Raw genomic sequence first — 12,817 nt, 5'->3', positions numbered from 1 at the left:
CCCAATCCCTCTTTTGCGCCAGTTTCAGTCAATTTCAGGCGCCGGCAAATTTTTACAATTGTCACTCTACAGCGAGCATTACAACGAACTTCCATCGTGATTCCACACCCATCCACCCACATACACACACACACACATACACACACACTAAAATCGACGATCTCAAAATAGCGCACGCCGAAATTAGTCTCGCGTGGTTCTCGTTAAAGCGAGACGCATCGCCAGCCAGTACATTTCGAGGCGTCGTCGGCCGTCGAACAACGCCTTCGCACTCGATCGTGTCCTGAAATTAACAATCGTTTATCCCGTTGAAGAGATGAGTCCGAATCGCGACAACACGGAGACATCATAAGTTAACTTGATATCGGAAAGATGTCGGCGGACGAATCGGAGGCGGAAATCGGCGGATTTTTCCGCTCGAACCTGCTGGCGGTGCGAACGGCTATTCGCCAATCGGACTTCAAGAAATTCGCCGCTCTCGAGCTGGATGGCCAAAGGGTGGCTTTCCTCTTAAGCTACCCCGAAGCCCATCAATTGTCCCTTGAGGTGGAGAAACCGATGACCAAGGACAACGATGCTGCCGCTGAACTGAAGAACGTCGGGAACAAATTCTTCGGCCGGGGCGAATTCGCGAAGGCCTTGGAGACGTACTCGAACGCGGCCCTCTTCGCGCCATCGACAGGTAGAGATCGTACCGTGGGAAGGTAGAACGCTAAAATATTGGCCGCACAATGTGAAAATCAATACTTTTATCTTATTATTGTTTCCTTGCCATTTCATCGTAGTCCTGGACAGATCAAAATATCTAGCATTATCCTACTTCATCTACCGCATCATCAACTGTATTCCTCCAGACAATAACTGCCATGTTCATCAGGTCTGTGTCAACTGCATCCAGTCACCTTCTTCGTGGTCTCTCTCTTCTGATGCCGAGCATCTTATATAAAAAGACTTTCTTCGATGCTTCCTCAGTTCATCTATCACCTTTGTCATCTCCGTTATTCCCGGTTGAAGCATCAAGACCAATCCAATAGCCAATTATCATCCCATAGCCTTTAGTATCATGCAAAGGTCTTAGTTAAATAGATCGATCCCCTATCAGAGGCGAGTTATATGGTTTCACGACGATAAAATTTCGGACATAGGGTTGCCAGCCCTAAAGCACGTAATTGTGGACCTTTAGAACTAAGCGTCATCCTGGCGAACCGCTCGGCCGCGCTGTACCACCTGGAGCGTCACGAGCACGCATTGGAAGACATCGAGGAGGCGTCGCGTCTCGGTTACCCAAAGGACCTCTTCTACAAGCTCGAAGAGCGACGTGCTCGGTGTCTGCTGGGCCTGAATAAGCATGACGAGGCGGTGGAGGCCTTCAGGCGCTCCCTCGGAGCCCTCGACGACGCCAAGGTATCTTTGGAGCGCAAACAGAAGCTCGAGGCGGACATCAGGATAATACTCGCGGTGATGGAGAAGGGCAAGCAGCTGAACGAGACTGCGAGGGCAAGAAACGTCCAGCGAATGAACAGCAGGCAGAAGCCGAGTGCGCGGAAGGTTGAAGGGGAGAGCCACAGCGTGTTCATTCCCGAGAAGAATAGAAACCCTTCGTATCCGGCTTGCAGCAAAGCGGTGGCGATCATAGACGACGGCGGGGACGTGGGAAGGCACGCCGTGGCGACCAGGGAAGTATCACCCGGCGAGATCGTAATCGTGGAGCGGCCGCACTGTGCCTCCCTGTTGGCGGAGAACAGGTTGTTGTGGTTGATTTTTCTCTTTCCGGCGACTTACGCACGTCGCTTTATACGTAAAACGAGCGCGAAGAGGGGTAATAGACTGAACACACGACGTACGGTCCTGCAGGTTGACACACTGCCACCGCTGCTTCGCGAGGATATTCGTGCCGATCCCGGCGATTTGTTGCACCTGCGTCGCGTACTGCAGCCGTCGTTGCAGAGACGCTGACGCCCAGGTGCATCCGAGAGAGTGCAGGCTGTTGCCGGTCCTGTGGAATTCGAAGGCTTCGGTCACGTGTTTTCTCGCGTTGAAGGCGGTCACGCAGCGATCCTTCGACGAAGTCGTGAAACTGAAAGGACGGCTGGGGGGTGCCGCGTTTAGAATCTCCCCCGAGAACCCGTATCTGGGGGACGACTATGCGACGTTTTATAATCTAGGTAAGTGTGAATGTGATCGAAAGTACAAAAATCGATACGATATCGAAGTTTTTCTATACTTGACACACATGAACAGTCACCCACGAGGACAAAAGGCTGCCCGAGGATATCTTCCACAGGGCTTACATGGCGGCCTGGCTGTTCAGGCTGCTGAGAAGCAGCGATTACTTGCCGGAACATGTGAAATCCGCCGATTCGCCGACGAGCAGATTATCCGACGAGGAGTTGTTCATCGCCGGCCTGCTGCTGCACAATTTGCAATTATTGCAATTTAATTCGCACGAGGTAACGCGGAAAAATAAATAGGGACGTTGCACTCTGAATTCTCGTGATTCCAATGTCTTGATTATCTTTCCTCTAATGTGAAATCCCACGATCGGGATTTGTGATTATGATTGACGGCGCTGGCAAGCATTGCTGTTGTACTGCAATTGGGATTTTCCCCGTTGAAAAAAAAATGAGGGAAATTCATATAGGAAATCCATATGGAATCCCACGGCTGCAATCCCTGAGGATTTGCGCCAAATACCCAGGTTCTACGTAAGAATCCATGTGAATTCCTATATGAATCTTCACAAACTATCCCGGGATAAAAATGATTATATATGAATCTTCAATTGGATATCACTCGCAAGTTACGTATACGAATATTTACGAATGATTCAAGAATCGAGCCCCTGGAAATTTCCAACAAGATCGCTTGTAATTTATTGATTGTACCGCTTGTCTTCCAGATTTCGGAACTGGTGAGACCGAAAGGGGAGACGACACTCGCCAAGGCCAAGAGTATGTTCATAGGCGGTGGTGTTTACCCCACAGTGGCGATGTTGAATCACTCGTGTAATCCTGGTGTCGTGAGGTAAGGTATAATCGTTATCTAATTATCAATCAATCGATTAAATACTTGTATCGGAGGAAATTTTAAATAAAAAAAAGAATGCTAACCGCCTTTTTCGAATCGTCAGGTACTTCATCGGCATCACCATGGTGATTCGTGCTGTTCGTACGATCAGCGCCGGCGAAGAGATTTCGGAGAATTACGGTCCCATCTTCACAACCACGCCCGAGAATGAGCGAAAGAGACGATTGAGAGTTCAATATTGGTTCGACTGCAACTGCGAGGCGTGCACGGGTCATTGGCCGCTTCTGGAGGAACTGGATCCGACAATATTCAGGTATTGATCAACACATTATTCACGTATGTATTCAACATGTTTAAAAAATCGATTACGGGGAATGCGATAGACATTAATATGTTATTGTATGAATGAGATCAATGATACCTGATATGAACCTTCTCTAACGCAAACCGATCTCTTCTCCAGGTTTAAATGCGAGACCGGACCATCCTGCGGCAACGTCTTGCCGATTAGGAGCGACGCGAACGAATTCGTAATCAGATGTACGAAGTGCGGTAAGAACACGAATATCTTGAAAGGCCTGAAAGCCCTGCAGGACACGGACGCGCTCTTCAAGGTGGCGTCGACGAATCTTGAGGAGAGCCGCAATGAGCAGGCACTGAAAGCCTACTTGGAGATTTTGAAGCTGTTGGACGAAACGTTAGCGTTACCTATCAGAGATTATCATATCTGCCAGCAAGGAGTCAGACTCTGCGTTCTTGCTTTAGGCAACAAGGCATTTATTTAATTACAGCCGAATCCCAGATATTCCCTGAGTAATCAGTTTCCGAAATTTCTAAAACTTCTCTAAAAAAAATTAAATCGATTTACAATCGTGCTCTTTTTGGATGCACCTTTCCGTTGTCGTATTTTATCGCTGGTTCTCTTCATAAATAAAATCAGTTTTTCACTGGTAACGTCTCGAGTGTACAATGAAGAACGCCAGAAAGCTTACTCAGTGCTTTACACTAGTATTTACGAAATCGCGACATAGAGGAAATTCGGCGGTCTAGTTATCGTTTACAATTTATTTGTCGTGTCTTAATCCATACAAAATAATCATTGACAATATTACGCATTTAACGAAAATTTTGGTTGCTTCAGTTCTGCACATCTGATAATAGTAACTCGATATTTAAATGTTTAGTTCAAGGGAAAGTGAACGATACCTGGTATATTGGTTGCTGGACTTACATAAAACGCATATCCCTTAGCCTAATCATTTATCTTGACGCACGCATTGCCAGTGTGTGTATGCATGTGTGTGTGTGTGTGTAGACGTGTGAAGTATAAAAGCGAGCAATCAATTGAGCGCTTGTGTAGAATCGTGTGTAGAATGCGTTAATGTTGTCCGGTACGCTTACGCCTGAACGATCAGATATCTCTTGTTCAACAAACATACTCTGCGCAGCAATATTTTTTTCACGGAAACGCATTTTTGACTTACGTAGCTAGTGCTATGACTCGGTCCCTACCCTTTTCTTTTTTTTTTTTCTAAAAATGCGAAAAAAAAAACAGACAAACGAAATAACTGGTATAGTGAGGTCTCTCTTTATTTACCCTTATCGGACGCTATAGCTTTTTATGCGTGATTCTCACTAGCTGGTTTCGATAAATATGCGAACTTGTCACCTCCTACGTGACGTACGACCGTAGCGACGAAGTATTGTTGTCACGTGAGAGGTGATTTACGACCGATAAGGATTAATAGGTCTGTCCTTTATCACTGAACTGGATGCACTCGCTTCCACTAGAGTTCTCCTCTTTCTTATACAAAGTTTCCATTGAATACGGCTATCTTTTTAAATTCTACAAGTGTAGACTAGTTCAGCAAAAAAGAATAGATCTCAGGAGATCTGCGGGGCAGACAACATTAATCGAATCAATTGTGGATGTGATCCGCTAGACGCTCCGAAGCATTTAACAGCATGCACGATATTGCGTACATGATATTGCATGCATACATGCATACATATATCACCGTACCGTCAAAGGCTTTATAAGTGGCATCGTAAACGCTTCGAGGCCTAAGGAATTTCCGGTGGGTCACACATCTTGCATGTGTTGTATATGCATGTATTATGTGTAATAATAATATGTTATATGTAATAATATGTAAAACTTACAAGACAAATATAGCCTAACATTGAATTACATAAAATCCACAAAGTTCGTCGAAATAGCTTTTGCTTTCCTCCCGTTTTCTTTTTTGCAAATGGTTGTCCACTCATAATCGGCAAACGTGCATGATGTACGTGTGCGAGTGCATGTAACGTGTAACGCGTATGGCTAACGATTGATATTTATGTACATACAAAATTGTCTTTCGCTTTATATCGTTCTTTTATCTTCCGTCCGGACGATTAAGTCGGTCCATTGTCTCTCGAACACTTTTAGCACCTAACTGGAATTAGATAAAGAATATACGCTTAGAAAGAAGGGAGTATCCTACTTAAATGCATTTTATCTTATCTTTTTCACTGTTTGCCGCTCTTATCGCGAGAGAGGACGCTGCTCCCTGCGCGACGAATTTCGAAATTGAAATGTACGAAATTTAGAATTTTTCGTTAGCCCAATATACACAACTCCTTCATTTTTCTCTCTTTTCGTCTATCCGATTAACTTATTCTACGATTACGCCAATTTGTAAAAGCTTTCGTCCTCGGAAGCGCTTGCGAGCATTGTTTTTTTTTTCTCGAACTGGTTTCTTCTTAACATATATTGTACTTAGGAATTTCTCGTTTTTCTTTTTTCTCTTTTTCTTTTTTACAAATAGCAAAAAAAAATAGAATTGCTTTCTTTTTTTATCGTTTATTTTTATAATCTTTTTCAGTTTTTTTTTTCTTTTAATTGTCGTTATTTTAATACCGTCTGTCACGGGAGTCCGAACGTGAGCGACGATCTCGGCTACGGCTGCGGGTCATCGATCTCCTGCGAGGACTGCGTGATCTTGACCTAAAAGATTAAAGATCCTTTGATATCTCTCGTTTGAGCACGAAAGCGAGATTATTAGAGCTGCGTATCTCCGCCCCGTCGCGAATCTCACGAACTACTCCAATTATTTCAAATAAACACGTAACATACTATTTTAACTATTAATACTATTTTTTAAACCTTGATATAGTGTATTTTAAATTATTAATCAATATTTTTATCACAACAAAATAAATATTATGACGAGAAACAGGCGATTCTACAGAATGCGATAAATTTTGACGAGAGTTGCGTTAATTTTAATTAATTTAATGTTACAAAATTTAAGGATTAATTTATTTATTACAAATTTAATAATTACCGCAATAATATCTTTTTAGTAATTCTCTATTTCAAAGAAATTATATCTTAACCCTTTGCACTCGAGGGCTCCGGAGCGGAACCATTTAAAATTTGCCTTCAAATTCTTCAAACTCAAATGCAAATAGCAAGAGCGGAATATCCTATACACAATAGTTTTTACGATTTGTCTTTGTCCTTACGTTATGAACTTATTGTCCTTACGTTATGAGTTATTTGCATTGTCTCCATAGCGGACTTATTGTCCTTACGTTATGAGTTATTTGCATTGTCTCCATAGCGGAGCTCTCGAGTTTGAAGACAAATTTTAAATGGCTCCGCTCCGGAGCCCTCGAGTGCAAAGGGTTAATTAACTAACGCTCTAAATGCAATTACATTGCAAAAATATTAACTATTGATAAACTAGTATTTTAAATAGCAGTTAATATTAATTTACATTAAATAATTTCATTTCTCATTTTCTTATAGAGAAACCGCTCGTTTATCGTCATGATTAGAAAATAATTGCAGATGTTCTACCAAAATAACAGTGTCGCGCCAATTCTGTACGAGACAGAGCGGAACAACGCGATAGAACACAGATATGAAAAACCATCGCAAGGCAACTGCAATAGAATTAGGATTATCTAAGTCCTAATTTGCCTAGAGGGTGATATAAAAATCAGTTAGATACGATTAATAATGAATTAATACAAAATGACGGCTCACCATACTAAATGCGAAACCAATTAAAGAAAGTAGGATTATAACTTTAGTAAAATTGCAATTAAAAAAAAAAAAAAAAAGTAAATGTTACATCTATAAATACATCGATATGCCTCGATATATCTGTAGATATATCAATTTATATTTATTACGTGTATCCTCGGCCGAGAGTTCTTCGATCCGATGAATCGTATCATCTAAAGCGGATCCCATTATGGGCAATTGCGAAATTTTCTTTCTTTGTCCAGCCTTGATACAAAAGTGCGCTACGATCATCTTCACCGGATCGGACGGCACTCCTCGCCGAGGAAACAACACAACAAATCCAAAACAAATTAAAAAAAAAAAAAAGGAAAAGGAAAAGAAATTACAAAAAAGAGAGATAGAAAGATAGATTAAATAGAGATAAAAAATCTTTGAAAATCTGTGTAATACCAGACAATTGTGAACATGTAGTGGTGGTTGGTTGGGTGGTGGTGGGATGGTGTGTAGGTGGTGATCATTTTGCTTTCGCTCGTTCGGAGGTCGATCGGAGGAGATTTTTCGGCGGTCTCTCGCGCGCAGTGGTCTCGACGTGGCTAATGCACACACGTCTAACACATTTTAAGTGATGGTCGACGAGTAGCAGTAGCAGTAGTAGTGGCAGTAGTAGCGGTAGCAATAGTAGAAACGTCGGTCTCTGTGGACGAACGGTCGAGAGTCGTTTGCAGCCGAATGGACGCGCCAAGTAGAACGATTACTGAGTGGATAATTATTACTTTGCTCGGCCTCATTACATGTATGCATCGCGGTTCGTTCAGATACAGATGGCAGCGGGTTGGTGGTTTTTTCTTTCACGACGACGGAGGACTTTTCGGAGTACTCATTTTCGACGAAAACTCGACGTATGCGCCGTCGCCGTCCCCCGGATTAAAGCTGATCTCGAAGAGTCGCAGCCGGCGGCTGTGGCGGTGGTGGTGGTCGGTTGGTCGGTTGGTTGATTGATTGATTGGTTGGTTGGTTGTGGTTGGTTGGTTGGTTGGTGGTGGTGGTGAAATAGTGGTGAAAGAGAATAGTGGTGGTCTGTTTGGTCGGTCGAAAGGAAGAGTCGTAGTAGAGTGACGGTCGGTCGGGCGGTATTTNCGGGCGGGAGGACGACAGCGAGAAAGAGCAATAGTTTTCTCGATCACTGGTCCGCAGAGAGCGCAGAGCGGCGGAATAGTTGGTTGATTTTCATCGTTGAGTGTGCTGTGTGCGTCTCATGCGCGCAACGCGCATAAAAACGCATTTATATTGAGGACGATCATCACTTTGACGTGACGTGACGTGACGTGACGGACGTACGGACGGCTTCCTACCGGTGACTTGGTGGTGACTGATGGTGACTTGGTTGGTTGGGAAGTTAGTGGGCAGGCAGGCATATTTTTTTGTTCGAAGTTTTTGCTTTTCGATTGCGACGACGATTGCGAGATGATTTTACATTTAGCTTTTTTCACGGTGGCTGGAGTAGTAGTAGTAGTAGCAGTAGTAGTAGTAGCAGTAGTAGTAGTAGCGGGGAGACGTAGAATCTGCAAACGTCAGTTTTAGCAATATAATCATCAACGTTATCACGCTCCTGGCCACTAGATCCGCGCGAATATCTCTTTCGTTTCTTTTTTTTTTCTTCCTCTATTCTCTTTTCGAACGGATAAAAAGATCGCGGAACCGAGGACGAGATGTGACAATTGCATATTGTAGACGCGCGCCTCTCGCTTTTCGCCGTACCCGATCGATTTGCATTCTCGTTGTCCTAGACTGCCCACTCGAATGCGAATACAAAAGTAAAAAAAAAAGAGAGAGAGAGAGAAAGATAGAGAGAGAGAGAGAGAGAGAGAGAGAGAGAGAGAGAGAGAGAGAGAGAGAGAGAGAAAGAGAGAGATAGAAAAAGAGAGGATCTCTTTGTGCCTCGTGCTGATATCGACTCGGATCTATGTGATGGATGTATTTTGCTTCAGTGCACCAATATTCTCGTCGCTACGCACCGAGCAATATCGATCATTCGTTAGAATTAGAATTTTAACTTGCACACCTTTGAACTTTCTAATTTTTTTTTTCTTATACGGTGCGTACACGAGGAGAAGTGACAGAAGCACGATCGTTCACCTAATCCAACCTGTTCACCGTAATATTTTTCGGTATCGGAAATCCGCGAAGAGAAGTACCACAAATAGCTGCGATAATTGCAGGAGTCACGTGCGCATGAACTTTACGTCTCGTCGCTTCCGACTTCAAATACCGAAAGGGTTTCTTCTCACTCTAGAGCGTTTATCAAATCGACAACGACACAGCACGCGTTTGTCTTCGACTTCCGCGAGCCTCCGGACGAATCTTGCTCACGAATCGTTATCGCGTTTGTCTCGCTGACCTCACGCTTGCCTGAAATCTCGACTCGACGCGCCCTTTTTTTCATTTTGCCGCGTCATTTCTCTACCCTCCTCGTCGTCGTATATATACCGATTGCGCGCGAATGCATTCGCAGAGTCCTGCCCTCCTCCAAAAACCCGCATGCCGATCGAAAGCCCTACTCTCTCTTTTTATACCGCTCCTCGAGTGTCCACAATTAATCATGATCGTGATCAGCCACATCTTTTTGTTTGCTTAATCGCGAATTTCAACCGCACGGCGAAGAACACGGCGAAGAACACGGCGATGGAATCAGTCGATCGGCGAAATCTCGAAAGTAAACTAAATGCGAAGTAAATTTCACGCCATTCTCTTCGTATTTCCACTTCATTTTTCTTTCGGTTCACGTAAGAGTACGCAAATTTGGATTTTTTCCTTTTGATAAGGCAATCTCTCGCGGGTCCAGCAGTTTTCCATCACCGTTCTTTCAGACGTCTCTAGACGCCTCTAAATCACTATCATACTACCCGTGATACATAGATATATGTATACAATGCGTGCAATATATGTGTGTAATATACTACACGAATGCAAGCTCGTGGAGTATGTAATATATATATATATGTATGTATACCTACTGCACTGCCACCGGTCTCGTTTGGCCAGGGCCGTAGGTCCTGAAAATTCTCGTGAAGCGAGGACGTAATAGTGATGTGAAAAAGAGAGGAGGGAGAAGGATAAATAACGAGCAATTACCTCGAGTACCGGCTAAACGATGATCGCTTCGGGCTTCTGGACCAGGATCTACAAAAGATTAAAAAAAACCAATGTACGTCTTGTCTGCCAGTGCTTGTCAGATCGCCTCACATTGATTTGGCTTTCATTTAGCTTAGTAGTCGCACCTGAAAATTCTGGTCATCTTTGAGGAAAAGAGGGGAGTAGGAAGACAAAAAGATCAGAATAGCAGAGAGAGAGAGAGAGAGAGAGAGAGAGAGAGAGAAACTAAGTGGATGTTTTGCGTAAAAAAAAAGCGGGATTAAGAGGAACAGGGAAGCCTTACCTTGGGAAACGACCCAGGGATTTCCTACGAGGACTGCGCGATGTGGACCTATAAATTTGTCAGGAAAGAAACAAAAAAAGATATATCGCACGTAGACCTGATTGTTTGCGGAAAGCGTATACACGAAGACGTTACGAGAAAATAAAGAAAATAGTGAGTGTGTGAAAGTGAGAAAGAATAGAAAAGAGAAAAGAGAGGGAGAGGGGGAGGAGATAAACAGACACGAGGATTGCTAAGTGATACCCGAAAAATCATTACCTCGACTTTCGTTACGATGAGGTGAGAAGATTAAAAGAGATTTTGAAAAATAGAGAGAGAGAGATGATGGCAATTATTCTGTTGAAATATATGATCAAAAGTAAATTATCATTTGTATGTCACATATTGAATTTAATTTGCATCTCTTATATTTCTTCTGCCTCAACATAACAGAAGTGATTTCTATCTCTCCGAGATATCTGTCCCTGTTCGTGACTCGATATGTAGCAGCATAGACTCTTAGCCGCACTTTGACTAATCCCCAGCAACTTTCACCGTTAATCATGCAAATGACTTAATCTAGAATTGCAAACTTATAGAAGGCAAGGATTAGCCAGATGGTGAAGACCAAGAAGAAGGTAGATACGTAGAAACCCAATGTGTATGTGTGTGTGTATATGTGTAGATATATGAACTATATACATAATGTATATATATATATTCAGCAATCCTACATAGAAACATAAGAAAGTGGAGATTAATCGAGTCTCACGATAATATACTAGAGTAGTTGCATTGAAAAAAATCTTCGTGCATTATTTCTTCCAGATTAATTGCATTCTTACGCTAGGTAAGAAGGAGGCTGTCCACCATCATATGTATATATATATATATACACACATATATATATATATATACATATATACCTACGTTGACGATGGATGTACACGTACTTAGCCATCTGTAGCAGTTCTAACGTTTTTTTATGCTGTGAAATATACGTACTCACACGTATTGAGAGAACACTCTTACCTGGAATATCGTGGACCCGGTCGACGGCCGCCACCACCACGCCGGCTTCTGCCAGAAGACATCTCTACTCTTACTCTGGTGCCACAACAGCGCCTGAAAAATAAGTCACAATTAATACATATAGTTCTAAAATGTAATCCCTCCCTATCATGAATTATTCGTCTATATTTGCCGTCCTTCCTTAGAGAGAGACAAGGAAATTACAAGGTAGTTTAGAAAATTATTTAACTTACGTTCCATCTAATCCCCTCACTGCATCCTCAGCATCTCGTGGATCTTCAAACTCTACGAAGGCGAAGCCGGGTGGGTTTCTGGCAACCCATACGTTCCTTAGTGGGCCAAATTTACTGAACGCACTTTCGATCTCATGTTTGCTGGCACTGCTGCCCAGGTTGCCCACATATACTTTACAGGACAAGTCCCACTCACGGTAACGAGACATCTTCTTGCTCTTCATGGAAATTACAATACAGTTGAATAATTTGTAAGACACATCAGATGAAGTCATTTTCTTTTAATATAAATGTACAATCGAATATCGTGGAGAATACAATCGTTACAAGCGTGATAACTTGCAACGTACTACTAACGCCATTGTGGTGGACTCATTAACGCAATTAGAGTGAACAGAGAGCGGTTTGTCAATAACCACTGTGGCTTAACACACATCACACCGATACGTGATTCATCTCCTCAACAACTTTCGATATGTATAAATAATAATTGCACCATAAAGACCAAGATTTCGCCCGACTTTCACTCAATCAATCGAAAGCCGCATAATCACGCCCAATTCATCAATTATTCGAAAAGATCCGCCATGTTTCACGCCGCGTCTGATTTATTTTCCTCCGTATTTTCATCTCCATCGTTTGTACCTCTATTTCTCCCATATGTAGTATCTCGTGAAAATTGGAAGATCGATACTCCGGTAAAGTTCGAAATCTTATCCTTATTAACGCGATCAAGCTCCCTCCTCGTAGCCTGCCGCTAATCCCGCCATTTTGGCTCGTAGAAACGCACACGAGGCGTTCTTTGGCCCGACGCTGAAATTGACTCCAGGAAAAATCTATTTCCCGCGTATCATCCCCGCTGAAGTCGAGTACTCGATTTTGACTCGAACATCATCTTGTCGGATGAACTTCCACAAGCGCTTACCTTCGTAAGGTTGACTGTTGGAGCACAACTGGACAAGCTGCCTCCGTAAACACCTCCTTCTTGCCAAGTGCACGTACTAAATGCCACAAAATGGCTCCCGATCCTTCTTACTTTTCGAATGTTGCGCCATCTGACTACTATTGAAGTCAAATTAAGTATATAAA

The 12,817-nt window shown here is 43.0% G+C and overlaps 2 protein-coding genes across 6 annotated transcripts; one reads left to right on the top strand and one right to left on the bottom strand.

Annotated features, from left to right (window-relative positions):
• Positions 1-12: 12 nt before the first annotated feature.
• LOC106750072 (SET and MYND domain-containing protein 4-like) lies at positions 13-4,579 on the top strand. Its single transcript, XM_014630131.1, has 7 exons — positions 13-682; positions 1,184-1,745; positions 1,855-2,165; positions 2,242-2,450; positions 2,900-3,024; positions 3,131-3,340; positions 3,491-4,579. The coding sequence occupies exons 1-7, from the start codon at positions 373-375 to the stop codon at positions 3,810-3,812; spliced, it is 2,049 nt and encodes a 682-aa protein (XP_014485617.1). The 5' UTR covers positions 13-372; the 3' UTR covers positions 3,813-4,579.
• Positions 4,547-12,759, bottom strand: LOC106750073 (RNA-binding protein 1). Of its 5 annotated transcripts, XM_014630133.1 has the most exons (6): positions 12,654-12,759; positions 11,729-11,946; positions 11,496-11,588; positions 10,181-10,228; positions 5,933-6,019; positions 4,547-5,468 (listed from the first exon to the last, which is right to left on the bottom strand). In XM_014630133.1, the coding sequence occupies exons 2-6, from the start codon at positions 11,935-11,937 to the stop codon at positions 5,465-5,467; spliced, it is 441 nt and encodes a 146-aa protein (XP_014485619.1). In that variant the 5' UTR covers positions 11,938-11,946; positions 12,654-12,759; the 3' UTR covers positions 4,547-5,464. The 5 variants fall into 5 exon arrangements, with proteins under 5 accessions (XP_014485619.1, XP_014485618.1, XP_014485621.1 ...); XM_014630132.1 differs by lacking the exon at positions 12,654-12,759 and having other exon boundaries at positions 11,729-11,952; XM_014630135.1 differs by lacking the exons at positions 10,181-10,228; positions 12,654-12,759 and having other exon boundaries at positions 11,729-11,952.
• Between the last annotated feature and the right edge of the window lie 58 nt (positions 12,760-12,817).

The sequence above is a fragment of the Dinoponera quadriceps genome, unplaced genomic scaffold (assembly GCF_001313825.1).
Source record: "Dinoponera quadriceps isolate SergipeBrazil2010 unplaced genomic scaffold, ASM131382v1 scaffold4444, whole genome shotgun sequence".
Classification (NCBI taxonomy): Eukaryota; Metazoa; Arthropoda; class Insecta; order Hymenoptera; family Formicidae; genus Dinoponera; species Dinoponera quadriceps.
Note: the sequence above shows the minus strand (reverse complement) of the source record. Positions and strands in the feature narration are given on the sequence as shown.